The sequence below is a fragment of the Strigops habroptila genome, chromosome Z, assembly GCF_004027225.2.
Source record: "Strigops habroptila isolate Jane chromosome Z, bStrHab1.2.pri, whole genome shotgun sequence".
Taxonomy (NCBI): Eukaryota; Metazoa; Chordata; class Aves; order Psittaciformes; family Psittacidae; genus Strigops; species Strigops habroptila.
Window position 1 is genome coordinate 28,768,346 of NC_044302.2, and position 26,607 is coordinate 28,794,952.

The 26,607-nt window shown below is 36.2% G+C and overlaps 1 protein-coding gene across 2 annotated transcripts in view; it reads left to right on the top strand.

Moving 5' to 3' along the window:
• EDIL3 (EGF like repeats and discoidin domains 3) overlaps positions 1-26,607 on the top strand; it is a 261,821-nt gene that overhangs the window by 126,280 nt on the left and 108,934 nt on the right. For both annotated transcript variants that reach the window (XM_030469925.1, XM_030469926.1), the window contains 2 exons: positions 2,504-2,632; positions 24,761-24,874. In XM_030469925.1, the coding sequence (XP_030325785.1) occupies positions 2,504-2,632; positions 24,761-24,874 (243 nt within the window). The remainder of the gene's footprint in view (positions 1-2,503; positions 2,633-24,760; positions 24,875-26,607) is intronic.

The window sequence follows — 26,607 nt, forward strand, 5'->3', positions numbered from 1 at the left end:
AAAAAAGAGTAATCATATGCTTGAAGGTTCATGTGGTTTAAATATCGTGAAGATGTATGAACTCAGAGTCTGGTCCTCTGGAGAATTAGGAGAAACAAGGCATGACGATATATGCTTTTTAAAGTTTCAATCATTCATTCTTTTAGAATGCAGATTAGTCTAACCCATGTCCTTTTTAGGAAATTAATGTTAACTAGTGAAAATTAGATGATTGTTGTTTAGTAGCTTCAGTGCATTTATTTCGGATGTTTCATTGCTCTGAACATTTTTTAACTACCATTTTCTATTAATAAAAAAAGGCAAAATTACTCAACATTTAGATTGAAAATGCTGCTATTGTATGTCTGTCACCAAAAAACAACTATTATCAGTCAAAAAAAGTGTTCATATTGTTCTTTTCAGTAGGAAGGCATTGTAGAAGACTAAGATTAGTTAGAAATACTGTCATGCACTGTTTTATTTACTACTGTGCACCTCAAATGACCTTTTAAGCCTTTGTACTTTGGTCTGGTCTGAGAAAATACAAAATCTAAAGAAAATCAATGAAAGTATGCTGAACATGTGCTTAACAAGCCATATGGAGAAAGCAGCAAGCAAAATGAGAAAGTGATTATTTAAAAATTTATTGTTCTTGGAAGATCAGAGATCCACTTGCATAGAAATAATTAACATATAAGGCTACCTGCAGGTACTCCCCAAACTGCAGCACTTGGAAAAAAATACAGCTTATATTCACTGGGAGACCAAAAGTGCAAATTATTACACATACTTCTTGCCAAAATATTACAGGCAAGGAATAACATAAAGAGAAGCTGTGATACTTGGAAGCCATGAGTATTGCTAGACCTGTTAAAGGAGAGATACGTGTTGTCTGGAATTAAGAAAGTACTGTGTCATTACATTTAAAGTGTTAACGCAGAATGTGGATGGGGAAAGGCAAAAAAAGCAACAGCCAGTCTCCTCCGTTTCATCTTCCTGATTTTTGATTTTTTTTTTTACACTACTAATTGCATTTACAATAAGCTGCTATATATTCACATCTTTTATTTATTGCATTCATTGAGACATATCCTATGTTTAATGATGTACAGAAACATAACTTCTGCAGGATTGTGTCCTGAAATAGGCTGATGACAGAAGTTTTAATAGAAATGTGCACATGGATAGTTTCTGAAATTGCTATAACCACCCAGGCAATTATAACTAGGGAATGTGTTCTGACATCCTTGTCATTCTGTTAATTTTTATCTTTTTCAAATTAATATTTTCTTAGAGAGTGCAGTTTTCACTAATGTTCTGAATGCTGTTGCTTTGAACATCTGTCGAACCTTGGGTTTGTAATTGAAAACAAACTAATAGATAGACCCTCAGAAACGTTAAACTTACAGCTATTTTAAGTTTAAATCATTCAATTCCCAGTGCTGATTTTACATAAGTTATGCTGTGGAAAGAAGTTATTTTCTGTTGAGTTTTTTTGTTTGTTTGTGGGGGTTTGGTTGGGTTTTTTTAATGCAATTTTAAGGAAGTGAATAATTATGACATTGCGTTTCCATAAGCGAAGAGTAATACTTTTCTGTGTATGCGGCAGAGGTCGCAAATAACATTTTTATACTGAATTCACAAATCTTTTCACACACAAACTTGCATATGAGACTTTCCAGTCAATGATTACGTGTTCTTTAAAGTGAGATTGAAAAAGAAAAATCATAAAAATGCTAAAGTGTTTTCTTTTGGTAGAAGGTATGTTACAGGTAATATTAATAAGATAATAAGATGTAAAAGGCTTTAAACACATGCCACTAAATGAATAAACTTTAGATCTCAATTCAAAAGATGCTATTACTTAAAGGTATGTATGGTCATTTCAAACCTATCGAATTAGATCTCACTGCTGAAATTTTAGGTATCCTAGCATGTAGTTAATTCAAAAAAAAAAAAGAAATTAGTAAGAAGACTTTTTTGAAGTCAGCTTGAAGTGGGTATGCTAAAAAGGCACTCAATGGAAATAAATAGAATAGTTGGTTTAGTAGCTGCTAACCACTAGCCCAGATAGTCATATGTTCAGAAAGTCACCCAAAGCCATAGCAAAGATCTTCTCAAACTACTAACTTGACATGTAGTGATTATTCAGGGATATTGTACATGTCACACTGTACATGATAGGCACATTTTATTAATACGTATTTCCTCAGTGGTATAGAAGTTAGAATGCTTGTTATCTTTAATAGGAGAGCAAGATTTAGCTTCTCTGTCTCCTGTCTTCTCTTACATTAAAAAATAATGTTATGATTAATGAGTAGTGACAGGCTTTGTATTTTTTCTTGTTCATAAAAATCCTTGCTGGCAAGTTATCTGAACCAAGTGAATGGTGTTTTTTAACAGGTTAGTGGAATATGAAGGTCTACATCAGGGATTTTATTTCCTTAATGAAAGCATGTAAATGACTGAAATTATTATGATTGTTATTATATACGTATATATACTTCTCTTTTTTTCCTCTCAGGACCCTGCCTTCCTAATCCATGTCATAATGGTGGGATCTGTGAAATTAGTGAAGCGTACCGTGGTGACACGTTCATAGGATATGTCTGTAAATGTCCACAGGGATTTAATGGGATTCACTGCCAGCACAGTAAGTTCCATGCAGTAACTTTTATTGTATTTATAAATAGCAGCCTTTTTATTGCTTGCAATGTTGAGGATTAATATTGGATCTGGTGTTCTAAAGAATATAAGTCTTTGGCCTTTATATTATGTTTGGCCTTTATATTACAAGTGGGCTAATACTATTGAATACTACTACTACTACCTCCAGAAAAATGACCTTACTTCCAACTTACTGGACACAGTAGTGCATAATTTCCTATGCATATTCTAGAGCATGGTAAGGAAAAGTAGCATTTAGCATGGATTTAATGGAAGAGCATATTTGAAATAGTAGAGATCTCTTATCTTGGAATTGCTAGAAAAAAGTGGAAAGAATAACTGAAAAGAAATTTATGAAAAAATGCATCTTTTAAGCCTTTTTTTTTTTTTAACCTATGCATTTATAAAGAAATGTTTTAAATCACAACACCCAAATTCAAGGGTAGAAGTTCCAGACTTAAATTGGATGTACATTTGATCCTGTTTAAAATACAGTATCTGGACCTCTTTCTAATAGTGATCATTTTATTTGAAGAGTTTTTTCCAGGTTTCGGGTCAGATTGGGAATAGCAGGTCAGTATCCTCGCAGTAGAGTGTGTAGTTAGAACACTGACAAGTAGCCATATGGAAAAAAAAATCTTGAGATTTCAATATCTCATGGGGGGATTATATAGTAGGATCTACACTTCACTAACCAAAATTTTAAGAAGTAAATATATGTTGTATTTTTTGTGATAATACTGAAAATTACAGGCCCAAGTTTCACCAATTAACATCATCAGAAGTTCTGTGTGATCAAAAGCAATTTGTAAGAACTATGCCTGTTCTGATATGAGTGACTGATCAGACCATGTTCTAACCTATAAACATCATCTGCATTGTCTATTTGCCTTTAAATAGAAGCTGGTTTGTTTTTTGGTTTGGGTTTGGTTTTTTTTTTTCTTTATGTGAAACTCATTTAGAACAAGTACTTGCCTAAGGAGAAACTCATGTGCCAAATTTGTGTTTTATTTTGTGCGATAAACCACACAGCATAGTTCTTAAAATCTCATGTTATTGATGCATTTGGAAGCCAACTGTTACTCAGTTATAAGGTTAAAAACTCAAACAGTCAAGGATCCAGTTCCATTTGCACATAAAAGGTAAATCCACTCATTCAATCAGAGTGGATAAGCACTGAATCTAATCTACCTTAATTAAGCACTCCGTATAGATACTTGTCTATAATTTGAAGTGTCAGGAACCAATGCAGTCCAGCTCGAATTACTACTTACGGTTGTTCTGCCCCTTATATAGTGAATGGAAAGTGTCTCCAAACACCTGAAAATATGGATGTTCAGTTTCATTAACTGTGACCATACTCTTTCGCTCAATTACATAGATAACATAGGCAGCCCCACTAACTTGCTCTAGTTAAATTATCTGTCTGCCTCTTCCACTGGGAACACGGAAAAGTTGCATATTATCCAATCCTTTGGTTTCTGTTCCATCTAGCCCTGATTCTGGGGATTGCCATCCAGCGGAGCTGACTGCCAGCAACAGTCATACTGAATTTCTTTTGTTTTAATGATCATATGTTGTTAGAGCACTCAGTCAAGGCAGGAGACTGAGTTCATGGTGTAATCGTGATGGCAAAGGGTAATTGTTGCTAGCCTTTAAGCAGTTCAAGAGTCTCAAGACCAGGAGAGCAGGCAAGATTATGATCCTGCTAATCAGCACAGTGTATTTATACCAAGTTCAAAATAAAGTAGAGCTTTCACACAGGTGATTCAGATTCATTGTGGGGAGACTAGAACCCAAGAAGGCAGCTAAAGTGATTTAAGAAAAGACAAGTTTATGTGAACAGTTGCTCTTTGGGAGAGAATGAAATTCAGTCCTTTCCAGATAATCTGATTTAAGATGTGATAATAAATCATATACAACATATGGGTGTTCAGAAGATCTCTAAGGATGTCAGCTATGAGAAGCAGCAGATGAGGTCTCTGCAATCAGGAAGAAGTATGGGACTTCCAGTGGTGGACTTAAAACTCTTTTATATGGTAGCTCAAAGTTCCTTTGATACAAATTCCTCTGTTACATAAAGTTTAGCAATTGAATTCTGAATTCGCTATAAACTGAGTAAAAAGTCTGTCATAGTTCCCTCATAAAAAGGTAAATTAAAATTACCTCATTGCAAGACACGTATCTTTATCTAAATTGTTTAGCTTCCCAAAAATCGTATTATACTTCTTTTGTGCAAGGTTTTTTATCTTGGGTTTCTTTCATGACTAATATTCTGTTCCTGAATCAATTAAGCAAGGTGATTGATTTTGCAGTCGAGATACATTCCCAAAGCTGGTATTCTGTCATATGCATCAGCAAACATCCTATCAATATTTCTAATATCCCTTGACCTTTTACCCATGTAAATAATTAATATATAAATTATAAATGAGATCATTAGTGATTTAACTGATTGTATATTGCAAAACTGATCTTAATTTTCAAATCTAAAAAGATTCTGATTTCCCAGGGGCAAAAAAGGAAATGAAGTTTCCCATTTCAGGGTTATCCAACCAATTGTCTGGAAAAGAAAGTCTACCACATGTAGAAACCTGGGCAAATTTTTGTGGTGATGCCCAAGAACAGTATGTTCTTTAAATATTCCTCTGTTACTCAAAAGGCATTCATGTACCTGCTTGGTATGAATATTCTTCCCAAACCCTGTCCAGGTTGCAGTTTGGCAAGCTGTTCATATATGGTAGTCTAGCTCTCAAATGTGCTGTAACAGTATTGAGCGACAAGGAGAGAGAAGTGATTTGCAAGAACTACGTTGATACAAGTCTGATATCTCTATGGTCTTACTACACTGAGAAAGCAGCTCTTTCAGAGAGTAACGTACAGCACTTGAAAGTAGCATACAACTCATGTCCAGAAAGACTAGGTCATACTCTGTGGTGGTGGTGCTAATTCGTAAGAGTAGGAAATCACTTAGTTCCTTCAGGATCACTTTGACTGAAAGCTATGTAAATATATGGCCTTGTCATTCGCCAGAAAGAAGGACATAATCTTTGGCTGCATTATAATTCCCTTTTCTTTAACCATGGATTTCAAGAAAGTAAATCTTCTGGAATCTTTCTGTCTTTTTTTTGAAAAAGGTCTACTGCTATTCATGAAACATCTGTTGTTACACCATTATCAACCTCACTAATCGTTCTTCATATGACAGATGAAAATGCTGGGCAAATAGTTGCTGTTCAGATAACTAAAGCCTTCATCTACATATACAGGGATTGTACTATCACCTGTTAAAGCAGCCTAGAAATACAGTTCTGCAGAACAAGTCAAGATCCATAGGAATATCTAGAAAATAGAAATGGACAGTTCTTCCACCAAAAAAATCCCCAAACAAAACAACCCCATAACATCGAGAGATATAGAGAATATGCATTATTGTGATTGTCAGATAGAGATCGTCTGCTAAAAAAATAAGAAACTGAGGCATTAGTAACAATATATTCAAAGTGTGGGTGACTGGCTGCCATGCAACTGAAATGACACAGCGATCCAACCAGAAAAAAACCCAAGTTTGAAATAATAGAGTTTAGATTTAAGGGTTTTGTTTGGATGTGGTTTTGTATTCTGAGGATCATTAACTCTGTCAGCTATAACTAAATGCGTTGCACTCCAAGAAGAATAAAGGTTATTAACCAAACACATTTAATAATGTAAGCAAGCCTTCACAGTGTTTGTAGTTCACTACTTTCTAACTCCCTGTCATAGATGGTCTGTGGTATTCACATTTGCTATGTTAGTGTATTGGGAAACTGCACAGCTGGGGGCCGTGTGGCAGAGCATCAGCCCACTTTTTGATAGTATGTTGAGGCATCATCTCAGCTATGCATAGGACAGCAACTTTTAACTGTGGATCTGCACCTGGAAAGGCCAGTGGCCATGCATTTCTGGCCAGTTTACGTGATGCATGTTATACAGATTCAGCTCTACCAGCAAATTCAAATCCTAGTGACTTTTCCAGCTACAGGGAAGAAATATTTGCGTGTAAATCATCCTGTGGCATGGATTTTGTGTGTTATAATGAGGGAGTGCTCTTGCTAAACTATTCCTGGCTGTAGTTTGGTGATAGAACATTCCAGAAACCATTCCCCACAGGTGGTTCTCATGCAGCTATGTTGTTTTGGAGGCTAAAACCAACTGTATCTCGCACAGATGCGGTTTGTTCCAAGCCAGCAATCCCCCTAGCCAAGTGGGCAAATTTAATGTACTAGGATACATACAGTTGCACCATACCAAATATTAATCCCATGCTGATAAACAGTCAGAATCTTTCATTAGTTAGTTTCTCTTTAGGGGATCAATATCTATTTGAGAAGCTGTAAATCTAGCTCAGGTATTACTTTTTATTTTGGCAGGGGTTAATCTTCATTTAAATTAGCTGTCTGCATAGTTTTAACAAATTATACTAGCAGTAAGTTCTGTAGTAGTAATGAAGTAGTAATAAGTTACATAATACAGTAGTAAATTACATGTACAAGTATGTCCTAAGTGAGATTGAAAAACAATGACAACAATTTTGGGGCTTTTGGAAGTAGGGGATTGTTTTCCTTAAAATCCAAACAAGTATCTTAGTTAAAGCAGTAGGTGACTGAGCTAAGACGACCTGAAGCCCAGAGTGAAAACACATTAAATGTCAGATAATAGGTCAACACTGGATACTCCTCAGAAGGGGTCATCACCTTCACCATGAAAAGACCAGGCATAACTTGCCCCCTGCTTAAAGATTTTGTTTCATTCGTAATAGCCAGAGATGGGCTTAGAATCCAAGGTAGGAAGCATAATATCCTGTCTAATTTTGTTTCACTCTTGTTAGCATTTGCTTATACAGTCCTGTTTATTCTTTTCATTCATACACACTTCCAATAGCATTTTTTCTCTTGAATTACTGACCGTAACAGTTTCCTGATGAAGTTTCATAGTCTCATTATGCTGTATATTGAAAAAAATCCTTTTTCACTTTCAAACCTGCTGTTTTCCAGCATCTTTAAATATTTCTTTCTTTGTGTATTATATGTCTAAAAGAAAAGCAGCTTTTGAGTGCCTTCAGCATGCCACTTACTATTTTGCATACATTTGTCATGCTCTCTCTTATTTTTCCTGGGCAAACAGTTAAAATTGTTTCCTTTACAGTTTCACTTGAGAGTTTTTCCAGGACTTGTAGACAGTTTCTCAGTGGCCTTCCTTCTCAAAACCTTTGTTGTTCTGTGATATAGTTTACTGCGACAGTGGCCTATACTGAAGACAAAGCTGTACCATTTCTTTGGTAGAAGATCCTTACCAGTGCTTTCTGTATTCTTTATGCAGCATTTTGTTGGAAGTGTCTCTTTGATTTTTTCTGTTTTAACCAAAACTGGATGTTGAGCTGAGGCTTTTAGTAAGCTGCCTTCTTTCCTTGCAGAAGATGTCATAGTGAGAGGAAGTAGATCTTTCCGACTGTTTTTAGGTTTTATGGGGATATTGAACAGAGGGGTGGATTTCTTGTGACTTACACACTGACTGAACTATACCGTGGATGGTACTTTTAAGAAGATATGTGTTTCTGTAGTATTAAAGTTACTAAAGTTGTCAATAGACATTATAAACCTCTTTTGTGGGAAGGTAAATATCTGTTCCCCTAATTACTGTCTTTCTTAAGAATTTGTATTATTTTACTGTGGAAAAAAAATTACTATTCCAAAAATGCATGGATTGCTGTTTGATTGTGAAAGAAATTAAATTTGTTGATGTTCTGCATTGAAAAGATAACATATGGAGATGTGTTGCACAACATACAAGTTCCTTTTTATATTTGAGTGAGTAATAAATACTGAGTGAAAAATTATCTCTTTCAATTCAATAATAGTTATCCCGTTGCAATGACAACATCACACATTCTCTCTTTTATAACATAAATATTATAATATGCCTTTTCAGTGGGTTTCCTCAGAGTGAGAATAACTGTTTATATTTCTGAATACGTCACACAAAAATACTAGCAGAGAGTCTTGCAAATGTTACATTTACAAATTAAAGCACTGTTACCAAAAAAAACCCCACAAAGATTGCCTTTCAGAGGTTCAACAACTAGACTGCTTTTTTGAAAGCAAAATGTAAATGGTCTTACATGGCGTTGCGAAAGGAGAATGTGAATGAATATATGGATTATACTGTTAAAGTAATTTTGTAACAGACAAATATTGTAAGAAAATGATGAGTAGATTTGAGACTTACAGGAGGTTCTTCTGTAACAGACAGGGAACTGGACACTACAATTCATCTATCTCATACTTAACAGATAAAACAGATAAACAGATGATAGGATATTTCAAGTAAAAGACATGATAACACATTCATCATTCAAACTTTAGTTTACATCAATAGAAAGTTTCCTTGGATAAGAGCAGCAGCAATGAATTAAGTATCTCTTGATTTGTTACACTCATTCTTTGTCACTTAATACTGCATTATTCCATGCGAATCTACTATATAAGTATTTTTAATTTTCTTCAAGATTATGCATTCAAACAAGCAAAAACTAGTATCTAGAACCTCAATGTCATTTTATTCTTTTGTTTTCTCCTTTTTCAGGTTCCCTTTCATACTTACTGAAAAGTATGTGTTCAATCGTTATGAAAAGCAGTACAGGGTTGTTCACTGGAAATTTTCTAACATCAAATGCTATTCTTTCCTTCCCTTCCCTTTCAGAACTTGAGTTGAGAAAATAAGCATTTCTTACTGCTTTGCTGTCTGTATTTCATTTCCCAAATTCAATATTCTCATTTTGGCAGCTTTCCAGAAGTGTGATGACTGTGCATTTTCTTTTTGTTCAGTCTTAGCCTACTCTGTGGGAATGCTCTCAATGCTATCGTAGCAATGATTTAGCACAAAAAGGCTCTGCAAAGGAAAGCAGACTTTAAATGGAGTAACAGTGATGGAAAAAACTAAACTCACCTTTCTTGATAGCGTGGTCTTTTAAATAATGTTACTGGTTCTAACTGATCTCTGTTATCACAAAATTTTACTTTCACGTTTGTCAGTTGGACAAGCAGTGAGCTTTGTGAATAAGCCTGTGTTCCATCTCTTTATGTGAGTCCATTTTTCTAATTGTCAAAGAATGCTTTTCCTTAGCTTTCTGTACAGTCATAAGCCTTTTTCTTAAAGCTTTCAATATGAGTTTATTTGACATAGTCTTGTGATGCTAAATGGCTTATAATATCAAAGTGTTCCCAAATTATCACTTACGCAATGTAACTTCAAGAAAGTTCATCAAGCAGAAACCATATTATTACATCAGTATGGAATTATTATTGTTGAATGTGGTGATACTTGCAGCTCTGACCCAGTGGATGATGTAGATTGTAAAATCATAGAATCACAGAATGGTTTGGGTTGGAAGGTACCTTAAAGCTCATCCAGTTCCAACCCCCTGCCACAGGCAGGAACACCTTCCGCTAGACCAGATTGCTCCAAGCCCCATCCAGCCTGGCCTTGAGCACTGCCAGGGATGGGGCAGCTGCAGCTTCTCTGGGTAACCTGTGCCAGGGCCTCACCGTCTTCATCATAAAAGATTTCTAATTGAGGTTTAATCTAAATTTACCCTCTTTCAGTTTAAAACCATTGCCCCTTGTCCTGTCACTATGGGCTGTGGTAAAAACTCTCTCTCCATATGTCTTTAAAGCCCCCTTTTTATATGGAAAGGCTGCTCTAAAGTCTCCCCGTAGCCTTCTCTTCTCCAGGCTGGACAGCCACAACTCACTCAGACTTTTTCACTGGGAGAAGTGTTCCAGCCCTCTGACTGCTCTCATAGCTGTACTCTGGAGGAAGATCCACTAACTAACATGTACGTGTACTCTAGGTGGGGTCTCATGAGAGCGGAGGGAGAGAATCTCCTTTGTTGACCTGCTGGCCATGTTTCTTTTTATGTAGCCCAGAATATGGCTGGCTTTATGGTCTGCCATCGCACATTGCTGACTCATGTCCAATTTTTCGTCCACTAGTATTCCCAGTCCTTCTCTGCAGGGCTTCTCTCAATCCATTTATGCACCAATCTGTATTGTTATTGGGGATTGCCCAAACCCAGGTTCATTAGCTTGCACTTGGCCTTGGTGAACTTCATGCGATTCTCATGGGCCCACTCTTCTAGTCTTTTAAGATCCCTCTGGATGGTATCTCTTCCCTCAAGCATGTCAACTTGGCTTCACAGAATCGTAAGTCATTTAGTTTGGAAAAGACCTTTAAGATCACCAAGTCCAACCACTCACCTAGCACTACCAAGCCTGCCACTAGACCAGAAATGAACACTGGGTTTGAGGTGTCACCTCACTAGTGCTCCAGTGCACCAGTACAGGGGGACGATCACTGTCCTGGTCCTGCTGGCCATGCTCTTTCTTATACAGGCTAGAAGATGGCTCATGTTAAGCTGCTGCCAACCAACAACCCCAGGTCCTTTTCTGCTGAGCAGCTTACCAACCCCCTCTTCCCCAAGCCTGTAGTGTTTCATGGGCTTGTTGTGGCCCACATGCAGGACCTGGCACTTTGCCTTGTTGAACCTCATACCATTGGCCACAGCCCATCAATCCAGCCTGTCCAGATCCCTCTACAGAGCCTTCCTGCCCTCAAGCAGATTAACACTCCTGCTTAATTTGGTCTCATCTGCAGACTGACTGAGGGTGCCCTCAATCCCTTCATCCAGATCGTTAAAAAAGATATTAAACAAAACTGGCCCTAATACTGAGCCCTGGGGAACACCACTTATGAATGGCCACCAACTGGGTTTAACTCCATTCCCTGCCTCTCTTTGGGTGCAGCCATCCAGCCACTTTTTTACGCAGTGAACAGTATACCATGCAAGCCATGAGGAGCCAGTTTCTCCAGGAGAAACTGCAAACTTGCCGAGAGTGCACTCAATCTCACACAAGAGAACAATCAATGAACCACTGTAGAATTATGGACAGCTAGAGGAAGAACACAGGCAAAACTGAAGCTGAATGAAGCATCTGTTCTTTGTTCCTTCTCCCCACTTTTTGTGCTCATTTGAGTAGGTACAGCAAATCATAAGACAGTTTCAGCCATTGTGATGGTTTAGGATCAGCACAGCCACACCAAGCTTTAAAGAAATGATTGCTTTCAGTCTTTGTTACACTCACAGATTCATTACAGATATACCAGAACATTTCTGTGAGGAAGATAATGAAGATAAATGAAATCTTTATATGAAACCTCATTATTTAATGAGACAAAACTTATAATTTTGAATTTTGTCACACAGTGGCAGTCTGATCCATCTGTGTAGGAAGCACCTGTTAGAAAAAAAGATGGGCTTTGCAATTTAGATTTTTTTTTTTTTTTAATTTTTTTTAATTTTTATTTTTATTGTTCTGCTGCTTTAAAAACTGCTGTGGTCGACCATCTGCGTGTAAGTGTGTTGAGGATGCAGAATTAAAATACTGTATTTGGTTTAGGAACCCATGCTGGCACATGGCTGTGTATTTATTCATGTTTATACACTTACGAGATCAGTGGGTTTATTTGTAAGTAAGCAGTATGCTGAGGGACAGAAGGAGCATACAGCATCAGACTCATGACTTATATGTGCAAACCTTAAAAAAACAGTACCTGGGTTGAAGCTTAATATAATAATAGTCTAATAGTATATACCAATCTGCATTACAAATGTATTCCCTTTGTATTCATAAAATACCTCAAGCAAAACTCAACGGTGCTGTCACATTTGCATATTAATAGCCAGTATATTCTTCTCACTTGCATTTATTCTGATGTGTTAAATAATATACAATTATTTCTGTAGGGCATCTGGATGAGTGTTTTAGTTTGAATCAGGATTGCATTTTTAAAGAAAATCTCTTTATCATCTCTACGTACTGTGCTTTGCTTCATGTGACAGCAGTCTCAGAACACAAGAACTGGATCCCTTTGAGATGAAAATAATCTAAAATAAATTTATCTGGTAGTTAAAATTCCTCATGTACACACTGGGCATTCCATCTACCCACCAGCCTAGAACAGAGAAAACATGCCTGAGATGTGTAGGGGCGTGCAGACATTGTGTCCTCAGCTCTTATCATTTCACTCTACAACTGTAATTCTGTAAGACCAGGCTACTTACAAATGTAGTTGTAACCTGGTTTTGCCTACGTTTTTCTCCAAGTACGCTGAAAACAATGAATAGATCTTCGTTATCTTCCTTTTCTTATGACTTACTAATGCCTGACATCATGAGGGACCCTTGGTTTTCTGAAGTCTTATGATCTTGCCTGGATTTTGTTTAATCCTCTGCTGTGATTACCTGATACTGCCAAAAGTGATGATGTCCATCTTCCCTGAGAATATATCCCCATCAGACTTCAGTCTGAGCGATCTCAGCAGGCTGGTCTGAAAGTGTACAAACTAAACCACAAGAAGGGATTTTTAGTGGGATCAAGTCACTGAATGTAGCCAGTACTAGGTCCTGAGCAGTAGCGAGACAGGAACATCCAGAGGGATATAAAGATGGAACTGGCATCTCTGCATTTCTAACAGATGAGATATAATGCTGAAAGTGATAAACCTCCTTCAGTAGCTGCTGTTAATAGAGGCATTCATACTCCTGTGTCTTTCTAGAGGAGCTTATTAGTTCTTACTGTGATACTTTTCTGCCCAAGTGCACAGAGCTTCAGTAGTTGCTTATCGTCTCAAAGGACTTCTGCCAGGATCTGTGCTTGGCCATGAATAAGCAAAAATGATAGCATTCAGAAATTGCCCCCTTACAACAAAGCATTAGCAGTGAATTGTTGTTCCGCAGTCCAGATGTGTACGCATTATATCATAAAAGAGAATTTAAATAGCTATTTACCTGCAAATAATAGGTAGGGTTTGTAATATTGTCAGATTTCATTTTATCCTCTACACAAGTCAGCAAGGCATCTGGTTCTGAAAATGTATTCAATGTGATCCTTTTGTGTATCTAGCAAAGCTGTTTATGCATACAATCATTACTGTCATGTTCTTAGAGTTTATTCAGAAGCAATATTCTCTTCCATACCAGTACTTTTCATTGCTAGAAAGAAATTAGTCTGCTCTTTTCTTACCCTTTCTATTTTCTTAGTCAGTCATACTTAATATTTAAGGGACCTTCAGAATAATATTGCAGGAGATATACCCCAAATTTAGGAAAAAAGTGAAAGGTGAAAAGAACCTTTGCCTGAATGTAAAAATCAGAGTTTACAGTATTTATTTCTGACTTCATTATTTCAGAACTCTAAGAAAGAAACTCCTCCTATTTCTCAGCCAATATAGAGATCTTTTACAGGCATTGTGCCACCCGGGCCCTAAGTTATGATGCAGATTATATGTATAGACTGGAAGGCCATTCCTAAACTGCTAAATATAGTTGTGGAAAATGCATAAACCTACTTGGATAGGTCTTATTTGATGCGATCATCAAGCAAAGGTGACATTGCATGGGCCAGCTGCCATAAATAAAAGTTCCAGTTCTGAGAGGTGTTTTTAGTGCAGGGCATGTAACTCTCTGTGAGTCATGAAGAGCAACCAGGGTGCATAATAGAGCTGTCAGTCAGATGGAGACAGAAGTCGCTGAAAAAAGTATTTGCCTTCCTGTACCGGACAGTCGTTGGTGATGTGGGGAAGCTACTTCATACACATTTTGCTTCTTTTATAGGGAAGGAGATATGGTCTTCCTTTTCAGCTTTGCAAAGGAGACCAGGATATTACCATAGTCCAAATGATAAAATGATTCATAAATGGTTAGCAAATAAGTGTATTTGCCACAGATAATACATACTATATACATGGCATACATGCTATATGCATATATTACAGAATGGTTTAGGTTTGAATGATCTTTCATTCCATTTAGGTTGGAATGATCTTAAGGACCTTTGTAAGCCTAACTGTTCTATAATTCTATGATTTTTGAAGGTCCCTTCCAACCCTAACCATCTTATGATTCTTTGTCTCCTAAATGCTGAGTAGAGGGGAAGGTCACCTCCGGTTGACCTGATGACAATGCTCTGCCTAATGCAGTCCAGAAGGCTGTTGGTCTTCTTTGCCATGACGGTGTATTGCTGTCCACCAGGATCCCTAGACCCTTGTCTGCCAAGCTGCTTTCCTGCTGGGCAGCATCCTCAAATGTACGGGTGCCTGGTGTTGTTCCTCCAGGAACAGCAGACCTCCAGGACTTTGCACTTCCCCTTGTTGAACTTTATGAGGTTTCTGTTCAGCCCATTTCTCTAGCCTGTTGAGGTCCCTCTGGATGGCAGCACAACCCTTTATCACGTCAGCCACTCCTCCCAGTTCTCTGTCATCAGCAAACTTGCTGAGGGTGTGCTCTGTCCTTATCCTGTCTAGATCATTAATGAACACATTGGATAGTGTTGACCCATGCATTGATGCCTGGGATATATCACCAATGATATGCCTCTAACTAGACTTCATACCACTGATCACGACCCTCTGGGTCCAGCCATTCAGCCAGTTTCAATCCACCTCACTGTCCACCTATCTTAAGTGAGTTATAAACGTGTTCTTAATCTATTACGTGTCTGTGTAAGTTAAACGTAAGAAACTGTTGTACTTCACAGCCACCAGAGGGGAAAAAAGGTTAGAGAACTCTGCCAAAAGATCTAACCCATTCTCCTATTTACAGTGCTAGATTATTTCTATGATTAAATCTAAAAAGAAGATTCATAACCAGTAAAATATGCATATGTTTATGAGCAACTAGAAGTATGAATTTGAAAGGTATTAGCAAAGAGTAGAAATGACCTTTATGCAGCACATTCATGTGCATTTATGCACCATAAGTGCACTGAAGTCCCACAGGCCACTATTTATGAGGGTTTAAATGAGATGTATATAGATTGGCCATAAAGGAATACACTTCATGCCGTATATCAGATACAGACGTGAACAAATATAACCATCTGTTTTAGTCATTTTAGAACATCCATCATCATATCCTTCAGGACTTGTTCGTCTAATAACATTTTTCAAAACACATGCCATAACTGTACTCATGTGAAAAAGATGCATCCCTATGCTCACTCCATTCTGAAATGCATAAACAACTGTATTTTGAAAGAATACAATTATTTGGGCATATGTGAAGGGAAATACACTAACTTACTGATCTGGGTTCAAACTTGCGTTAAAAATAAAGACTTCTTGCCATGAGCCCACCTACAGTATTTTAACAAATAATCTAGTTAGCAGTTACAGTCTAATGCCGGATAGTTTAAGTTTACTCATGAAGTTGAGATTCTTGGAGCATTGTTGGTAATAAAAAATGATTCATGTTGATTCACTTTTTAATAAGATTTTTTTCTCAACTACAGTTAAAATGATTTGTCAGATGCTTGTTTTATAAACAGCCAATTATTTTAATAAGGTTCATTGGAAACTATAGGAATTGTTGCCCTGAAGACATGCTTCCACAGTGTAAAATTAAATGATAAGTTTACTCAATGGGACAAAGGTAATCATGCCTAGGTTTTCATCAAAAGTAATTAAAAATTAAAAATCTGCTTCAATTTATATAAAGATTTTTAAAGTACCAACTATTTTAAAACTAATAAGAAAGGTCCTGAGAATGTTATTCCAAAATTCTATTGAATTTAAATTCCCTCAGATGAACAGGAATTAGATATGCATTTAAACAGGTAAATAGAAGATCAGAAAATACTGTCATAGACCAGTGTTAGAAGTAAGACTCCACAGAGAAAATGATACTAACTTTTTAATGACTACAACTAAAAGATTAAAATTTTTCAAGGAAGAAAGTAGGCACCTATGCAGACTCCAATTTCATTGTATGATCAGACAAATAGTCAGTTTTCTCATTTATTTTATGGGAGCTTTTAAAGCAGAAATAAGGATGTAAATGTAACCTCAAGAAAGTATGAAAAAGACACAAATATTGCTGTGAATGCAAGATGTATAGTTACTGTGGCAAAGATTCCTGTAGAGCCCTAAGTTATTTAAAATATGCTCAAAGTCCTTTGAAGTCAACAGGCACCTTTATACTCTCTCTAGAAGCTCCCATTAGATTTTTATGACATGAGTTCTGTGATGTCACCATTCTTTTTCATAGTTACCAGTAGTTTCAAAGGAAAACAGTGAAAACAACTTTTGGAATGTAAAAATACAGAAATAATTCATATTTGCTCTCTTGCTGGAAAACCTGCAGATTATAAAATGTGCACAGCACATAAAACACTAGATGTTTTTATTGGAGTGCTGCATAAACTTTAAAGTGTTCATAGAGATTGCCTCTGTATGTTCCTAGCAATTCTTAAATTGGCTAATGATTTTTTATTTATTTTTTTTTTCCTCTAGCCTTAACTCAAAGTGCCAAAAGAGGAATAATATTCTGCAAAATATCTCATTGGGTCTTTTTCTTGATTTTTTCTTTTTATTCTTACTTTTCTACAACTTCTACGGTTAATCGTATCATTTTGAAACTGTGGTTATAGTTACTATAGTATGGGGATGTATGCATAAGTGAATTGAAACTTTAAATTGAATTTGTAAATTTTTGTTTGAGTGGGGGTTGCATTGGGAAAATGCCATTGTAGAACATGAAGAAAGATAGGAAAATGCTTTAGATAATAAATCTATTTTAAAATGTGATTCTGCAGATGGATGCTACCACTGATTCACTGATAACAGCATTACTGTGAACAGAGGTGTAAATTATAGGTGGTAAAGATGATAAATAAACTGGTGCAGAAAGAAATTAGTCATAATAAAAAGTGTATCAAAAAACAGGTTTATAAAAATTTACATTTACTTAAATACATTAATGTATATTGCTGGTTACAAGGGTATCTCAAACATTCTTGCATAGTCAAACTAAAAGTTCTGACTTATGTCTAGAAATAATGTCTAGACATTATTTCTATTTCTATTTTGTTTCTTTAGAATGCCTCTTGGCTTCAGAACACAAATTTAGTAACTCTCTTACCTGGCTTGCTCTCTTCTTAAAAAAAATAGTACTGTCTGAAATATTTGTACTGAATGGTTAAGGAAAGATTGTAATAGGCAGCTCTGTGACAGATAATTCTGGAGGACATTTACCATGGTATGTTGTACCGAATACTTGCGGAGAAGGAAAACTTTGTCTAGAATAATGACAGTAGGGGTGATAAAATGTTTAGCCGCTAAGGGCGAGGAGCAAGACGCTTGTACTTTTTCATCTGAACTGTGAAGCTGTTTTCTGCTTTCTTTGAAGATCAGATAATAAGGGTATCTGAACAGTGGTTTTCTTCCATATGACACAATTTGGCACAGCATTTTTAGAGCCTTCTGTGTTCAGGAAACTAACTTTGAAAAAAATAATCAAATCACTGAATTTTAACAGATGTCTGTTGTATGCTCAACATCCATTGAATATGTCTGGTTGAGATTTAATGATATATACTAAATTCCCAGATTTTATGGGAATATGCTCCAGTTCTTTTTAGATGTTTCACACCGGGGTTTTGCCAGTAATGGGTTAGTGCTTGTATTTGTATAGTCCTGGTTAAATAAAGGGACAGTTATAGCTGAAGTTACACCTTATTTTTTGTTCACGTTAACTACAGCCAAAAACTTATTCAGAAACAGGTTTGAAACTTTTTTAAACCTATAATTAACCTATAGTTACTTATCTCTTTTGAATTTTTTAACCAAAAATTGAAGGTGATCTACCTGTGCTTGCAAACTTTTGGGTGATGTTTATTCATTTTGTTTAAATACAATTTAATTTATTTATGTATTTATTTTAGCTTTTTAGGAAAAAAGTGCCTTTGTCCTCATCTAGGAGACATTTACAATTTAGGTTTGTTTTAGTAAAACACAGAAATATGAGAAAGAACAGTTTAATGACTCTTTTTTTTCCACACAATATTTTACCAGTCTCCTACTCTTAAAGGAGAGATGTCCTTCTAAATGTGAATTGCTGTAATCCTTCAAATTTTATCATCATTTAACTGAGTAGGTCAGTGTTTCAATAGCCATATTGAAATCAAAATTCAATTGATTCCATTGAGTCAGATTCTTTACCAAATAAAACTGGTATAATTTTATTCTTTTCAGTGGATCTTTACCATTTAATGTCTCATTAAAAAACTATGGTGCTTGAGCAAATTGGTACCAACCTGTAATAACAAAAAAGAGTACATAATCTGATTTTCATGGTATTTGTTAGGAAAGTAATAATGAAAATATGAATATCTGAAAACCTACATTTAAACAGTAACAGGATATTGCAAACTTTTGCAAGCAAAATCCTACACTCTGTGGTCTTACTGATATAGTACTTATTCATGTAATTTAATCTTTCAGGATCAATATAGAATAAAGGGAAAAATATGGAGAATGCATTTAAAAATCTATCAAAAACTATCAAGCAACTTCAAGAAAATCCTAGACTTAAGGTCCAGCTAAAAGATAAATATTCCATGCTACATGTTTCTCCACTTTACCTTACTGATTTCCAAATATAAAAGTGTTAAAACATGTTGTTAGTTATCAGCAATTTTTATTCTGAAGTAGAACTGGGTAGGAAAGTTCCTAAGTTTTCTGGTTTTGTTACAAAATAAAATAAAATTGGGGGGCAAGGAGGGTGTCATGTTTCTCATATTGGGAATTGATCTTTATCCAGTGTATAGCTGTGGGTCTTCATGGAAGCCCTATGATGCAGAGGTTATAACCAGTTGATCTTCTGCTCCTATCTGTTTGCTATATATTGAATTGGCTTTGTTAGGGAGAAAAAAAAAAACAACAAAAAACAACACATTAGCAATATTAGTAAAGCATAACAGGTTTATGTCTAATCAGTGCTCCTAATAAAGGCCAAGCAGTCTTCCAGTATGGACACTTGAACCTGTAGGCTATTTTCAGTCATGGGCCAACCATTCTAACAAGACAGAAGACTGATTAAAAACATGACTTAGAGTTGAGATGAGCAGACCAAGTGTAATCAGGAAGCCAAAATGAGTATGAAATCAAAGGATAAGAAAGAATGTGCTTGTCAGCAGGAGGGAACTTCAGGAAGCCTGTATTGCAAAAGATAGTCCTGGATCAGAAACAAGGGTTCAGGTGGGAGGAACCAGGAATTTGGGCTACGTAACGAACAAGTAAGCAGGGAACAGGAACAAGATAATGGTGTGCATTTGCAGCCAAAACACAGGCTGCATTGGCAAAAGCAACTGATTTGAGCTTGTCAGTTCCTTCATCACAGAAAGTCAGGTTTACAACAAGTAGCTTGCTGAAGAACTCAAATTACTGGAAGTTAAATTTTTTATTACAACAGTTAAATAATTTATATATCCATTTAATCTGGGGTGATTTTTCAGGAAAACAGATGTGACTCTACTTAATAGGTAAAGTCCAAAATGAAGATTATGTATATTTAATTATATTATATTTGCAAGGACAGTACTAGTTTTCATTCATGTGTATTAAATACGTGAAGGATTAAAAAAATATATATAATCCAGCAAAGAAGGAAAAAACCCTCATGGTGGATTCTCCAAATCACTATGTAATATAGTGAAGTTCTCTTTTACTTTCCCAGTTTCTGACAGCATACTTCTGTTCCAGGGTGCACAATGACTGTGCTTCAAACAGAAGTGTGCTTAATAGCGTTGTAGTTATGTTTTGATCTTAGGAGGCAGGAAATGTAAATTTAATCATCTTCAGCATAAAAAGAAACCTTCATATAGCCTTTCTTTATTAATCAACTGCCTTAGACTTTCAAGCTATTACTATTCAAGGAACAGTCTATTTTTCAGAAAATGGTCAGTGTTTCCTTGTTCCTGAACCACTATTCATTTAATAATCCATCTTCAATAGAGAAATATTGGGAGACTGGGCATGGGCAGGATTGGGTTTTCAGGGCTTGGGGGTTTTTGTATGGATTTTGGGGATTTTAGCCAATCTGGACACTATTTAGAAAGTGTCTGGTACTTCAAACTCTTCAGAAATCCATTCCACTTAGTATCTAAGTCTTACGAGGTTCCTCTGTGAGTAACTCTTGAATTCTCTGTTAGTACCCAGATACCTGCATTTTAGTTGCTGCAATGCATAATGCTGTTATCTGAATTACACTGCAAAATCTGACCTGGCACAAAATATAAAGTTACCTGAAAAATCATGAGTAACCTACAGTGATTTTACTTTGTATTAGTTTATTTACTCTAAAAGCATGTTCTTCCAACATAAGTAGGTTGATTGCATAGTCAGTGAAGAATTTGTATCTGGAAACATACAGAGAGCTTTTCTTTAGGAGTCTTTATTGTCTTTAGGAGCAGCTACTCCAGAAACTCTGTCATCTTAAAATTTCTATTTGGATTTACTGCTAATCATGACGATACAACAAAGTTTGAAAGGGAATATATGTGTTTAAGAAGAAGGAAACACACCAGCTGGTGTAAAGTTTAGTATCGTAATTGACACATCTAGGAATTTGAACAAAATCTGACCACAATTTGCAGGAACCACTTTTAATTAAATACTCTACATCTGCACATTGAATCAAATGAGATAATGAATAGTAAATTAAATAATTCTGTAGAACTTATGCTCCTTTCTTTAACACATTTCAGTTCATTATCTTTCCAACTAAACACCTGTTCTGCTATCAAATACAATGCCACAATTAGCTGGTATTTCTTCATTCATCAAATACCACATGTTTGATTGAACTAATGGGACTAAAGGTTCTCAAATTACTGGAAAAAAATCACTGTAGAATCCAAGTTACAAAGATAATAATAAAGAACTTAGATCTTTCTGCACTGATCATAGGTAATTGCTCTGTAGAGATAGAATATGAGGACTGCTTTAAAGGTGTCTGGTACTTAAAGTTCAGTCTGTTTTCTACATCATTGCATAGATGATATAAAATATTCTGGAAAGCTGTACATTTTTTCCTGCATATTTCAATAGGAATGACAAATTAGAAAAATCTAAATATATTGAGAAAATATCTTTACACAGAAAAGCTTTTAGGAGGATAAATTGCTACCTTTATTTCACCAAGTAAGAGATAGTTCATATGTTCACTTAATGTTTTTTAGTTCACAGTGACCTTGATATTTTTTCCTCACAAATGTGTTAGCCTGTATTAAAATGATGAATAACCTGATGAAAACGTAAGGTTAATGGGCTTTGCTTAAAAAGTCAAATAGGGAGCTGAAGAATCTTGTTAAATTTTATAAATACATATAAAGAATTTAATTTAGAATTGAGCAGGTCTGTTCTTTGGTCATTTCCCTTAGCAGGTTTTATTTCTTGTACACTAAGCTGTTACTTGTTTCTCTTTAATAGGCAGAAATTCAATTAAACCTGTGATTTTTTATTTGTCCAGTACGTGGTGTCATTATAGGCAACAAATAGTATGACAAGAAGTATTAAAAAGAAGCTTAGAGATCAGTAACCATCAGCAATTTCAGTATAAAATCTAAATTTTTTCTGCTTCAGAGAACTGAAACTTGCTTCCACATTTAGCTGAAGATCTGTCCCTGCATTTCTGTTGACAGCAATGGGAAGATTATCACAGAATCATAGGAGACTTGAGGGTAAAAGGGACTTCCGGAGTCCATGTGGTCCATCCCCCTCCTGCTCAAGCAGGGCCACCTAGAGCTGGTTGCCCAGGACTGTACTCAAATGGTGTTCGAATATCTCCAAAGGTGGAGACTCGGCAAACATCCTGGGCACCCTACACCACCGCTTAGTAAAAAAAAGTAATCCTCAGAGTGAAAAAGTGTTGTCTGATGTTGAGACAGAACGTTCTGTATTTCAATTTGAGCCAACTGCTTCTTGTCCTGTCACTGGCCACCAGTGAACATAGCCTGACTCCATCTGCTTGCACCATCACTTCAGGTACTCATGTACATTGCTGAGTTTCCTCCTAGCCCTCCTCTTTAAGCTGAACAGTGCCAGCTCTCTCAGGCTTTCCTCATGGGCAAGGTGCTCCAGTCCCTTAATTATCTAAGTGGCCTTACAATGAACTGTCTCCAGTATGTCCCTGTTTCTCTCATACTGGAGACCCTAGAAATGGATGCGACACCCTTGGTGTGGCCTTGCCAGTGCTGGGCAGAGGGGAAGGATGAAGCTCCCTTGACCTGATGGCAATGCTCTGCCCAATACAGGAGGCTATTGACCCTCTTTGCCATGAGGGTGCATTGCTGTCTCATGGTCAACTTGTTGTCCACCAGGATCCCCAGGCCCTTGTCTGCCAAGCTGCTTTCCTGCTGGTCGGTCTCCCCGTGTGTTCTGGTGCCTGGTGTTTTTCCTCCCCAGAGGCAGGACTTTGCACTTCCCATTGTTGAACTTCGTGAGGTTTCTGTTCAGCCCATTTCTCCAGCCTGTTGAGATCCCTCTGGGTGGCAGCACAAGCCTCTATCATGTCAGCCATGAAGTTTTTTGTCATCAGCAAACTTGCTGAGGGTGCATACTGCCCCACTGTCCAGATCATTAGTGAAGAATGTTGAACAGGGTCAGACCAGTACTGACTCCGGAACTACACTGATAGTTAGTGGCCTCCAACTAGACTTCATACCACTGATCACCATCCTTTGGGCCCAGCCATTCCACCAGTTTTCAACCTACCTCATATACATTGCGCACATAGTTTAAAAGCTACACAGCTGTTTAGACCTGCAGAGAAGACTTGGAGGTGCAGACTTCCCTGGAGACATCATAAATCAATCAGATCTAGGCAAGTTATGTATTAAAACACTGAATTTTTTTACATAGATTCCTAGTAAATGTGAAAATCCAAATTAAAAGTACAAAAGTTACACGCTCAACTACCCAAAATAGAGCAGCTTTGTTGGCATTTGAATTCTGCTTCTTCTGCACCAGCCTTATTGCGTCAGGTTTAAACATTTATGAAGTATTTTCTTTAGATTGTATATGACAGCGCAAACCACGTTGGCATTTTGGGGACAGAAGCAGATTCAGCACAACAGTGAGGAGTAATCCTTCAATTCATAGGTCATTTTGCCCACTAGTGAATGCAATTAGTTCATCTCTCTCTTCTCGTTTGAACTTACTTCTGTGTTACGTGCGTGTGTGCTTTATTAGGAACTGTATCTAGATTTAATATGCACTTAAGCAAAACTGAGTGAAGAAAAATTGTAGTGCAAGCTAAAGACTACTTTTCCATTTGCTGTTTACAGTGTCTAATGCAACAGTACTTCAGTTCTTAATGAAGCTAGTGTGGGCTACTGTTTTTTGAATATTTAACTGTATGCATTGATGCAGCCCTCTGAGAATGATACATACAATCCATATTATGTTTCTACTCCATACAGAGTAAACATAAATGCAGAGATGGAGAATTTTAATTATGAGATATCATTGTCCTTCACCTGTCTATTTAAGACGACTGAAAATACTATATTGCATTTAAGAATCTGATATTACAGGTTACCACACTGAAAAACACAGAGGAGGAGTATTCTTGCAGCATTTGAAAAAAGACTACCTGAAAAGAGAAACTCAAATGAAATTAACCACCTTTTCTGTCTTTTGAATTTAATAAAATTTGCAATCTTCAGGATCAAGCTATTAGTTTCAATGTGCCTGCTAACTCATGCATAGAAAGGAAGTTTTTTAGACAGTTAAACAATCTTGTCAATTAGATGTTTAATGAATTAAGATGAACTGAGAGACATTCTTAACTGGCATCTGTTGATAAAGAAGTAGCCACATTTCTTGAAGTTCCAAGGATCACTAATGAGTACTCTGTTAGAACCACTTGAATTTGTTTCTTTAAGGCCAAACAGTGACTTGTGGCCCTGATGTTTTCTAGGCATTACTATAAAAATCGCTGAGCAAAACTTTAAATGCTGTTGCATGATAGGACATAGTAAAACTTTAGTAGGTATATGAAACTACCTAAATCTGTGTTTTTTTCCTAAAGCATGCCCTGCTTAATCACACGTTTTACGGAGTGTGTTTGCTTCTAATGTCAATTGCATAACTACATTGTAGTTTAGTGCTTTAAAACGTGCTTATTGCTTTTACAATTTCTCTTTACTAATCCTGGCAATATCTTGTGTGTTTTGTTCAGATATAAATGAATGTGAAGCCGAACCATGCAAGAATGGTGGAATTTGTACAGATCTCGTTGCCAACTATTCCTGTGAATGTCCAGGTGAATTTATGGGAAGAAACTGCCAACAGAGTAAGTATTGCATATTTTTATATCTTTTTTTTTTTAATAAAGTAAATATTTTATTTTGCAGAAACAACTATAGTATACTATGGAGATACTTGTCTAGTCTACAAATACATAGTGCTCAAGATAGCTGTTTTATTCTTTTCAAGATGGCGGAAGTTTAGGACACGAAATCTGTCATGCAAAACATCTGATATGATGAAAACATTTGCAGCATGCAAAATTATTATCTGAGAGTCAAACAAGAAGTCGAAAAATACAATAAACGATTCAGGCTAGGAGTTCGTCTTCTGAAGTACCCTACCTTAAAGAGTAATTATTCACAGATATCAACAGGTGTAAAAGCAGGGCAAAAATAGATGTTACTTTCTCATTAAACTTTCAGAGCCTACACTTCTAGCCTCTGAAAGTGGGACCATTGGTTTACAGAGAAGTCATTAGTGGCGTTCATCCAGGATCTGTCCTGGGAACAGTCTCAAATGATTTTACCAGTAATGTTGACTACAAATGCATTATAAAGGTCTGATTTCTAACGTTGTTACTGACGAAGGAGTTCTTCATTTATGAAAGACTAGGTAATCTTGAAGACCAGAATAGCAAAAATAGAATAAACTGCTATGGTATGAAGTGCAGTATGCGTTAACAATTAATAACAGATCCTGGAGGCTCATATATTTGCAGTACAGCAGAGAAGAAAACCTGTGTGTTTTAGCCAAACAAAGGGTGCTGAAGGATGATGGTGGTGTGGAAAAAGCTAATATAGTCCCAAGATATGTTACAGTATATGATATGGTACCTTAGGGAGAAAAAAGAAAGTGTGTATTAGCATTTGTAATATTAGATACTACATTCAAAATAGTATCTAACAGTATCTGAAAGACTGGAGTCATCCACATTCAAGAATGGGAATTTCTAGTTCTAGGAAGATCTACTACGTGTAGGAGAAAAAAACTTTTGAAAAATGTTGCAAGTTGCATACTAAATAAATGAAACCATGACAAAGCTGAAGAATATGATTCTTTTTTCTGTGTTCGCATTGTGGGTGCATGGGGCAGAATGGAGAAGAAAACAATATGGACCAATAACTACAAATGACAGGATGGGAACTTTTTGAAGTAGCCTCAGTGAATTTCCGGATTTATATGTGCAACAAGCAAAAGATTTGAGGGATCCAGTATAATGTATATATAATTACAGAAGGAAGTGAAAGTTTAAGATTTGCTTTGAGAAATTTTACGGGCTATATGGCAGCCTGAAGTAAGTTGTAAAACATGAACATCTATTATTCTGTAAAAGTTCCTGATGAATTACTTGGTGTATTTCCTCATAAGGTGCAATTGAATTACCATTTGGCATTCTCCTGGGAATCTCATCCATCTCTTCAGAATTTATCCCTTCTGTTTTTTTGGCTGCATCATGAACATTGCTTGCATTATAGATCACATAAAACCAATTTCCTGTTTAGGTAGAAATGAGATGCTCAAAACTATTACTGGAAGTAATCATTGCATATTCTGGTTCAGAAATGCAATGTTATTTCATATTTCTTTTCATTTTATAGGCATATATATAATTGTATATAAAAATAATCTTTGTGTATGAAGTTGCATATATTATATATTATATTGGATTTGGTTTTATGTGTGTGTATATATCCACACACATATTTTTCTTTTGGAGAACATAGAAAGTATATATGTGTATATACATATAAAAATACATACACAGACACACATATG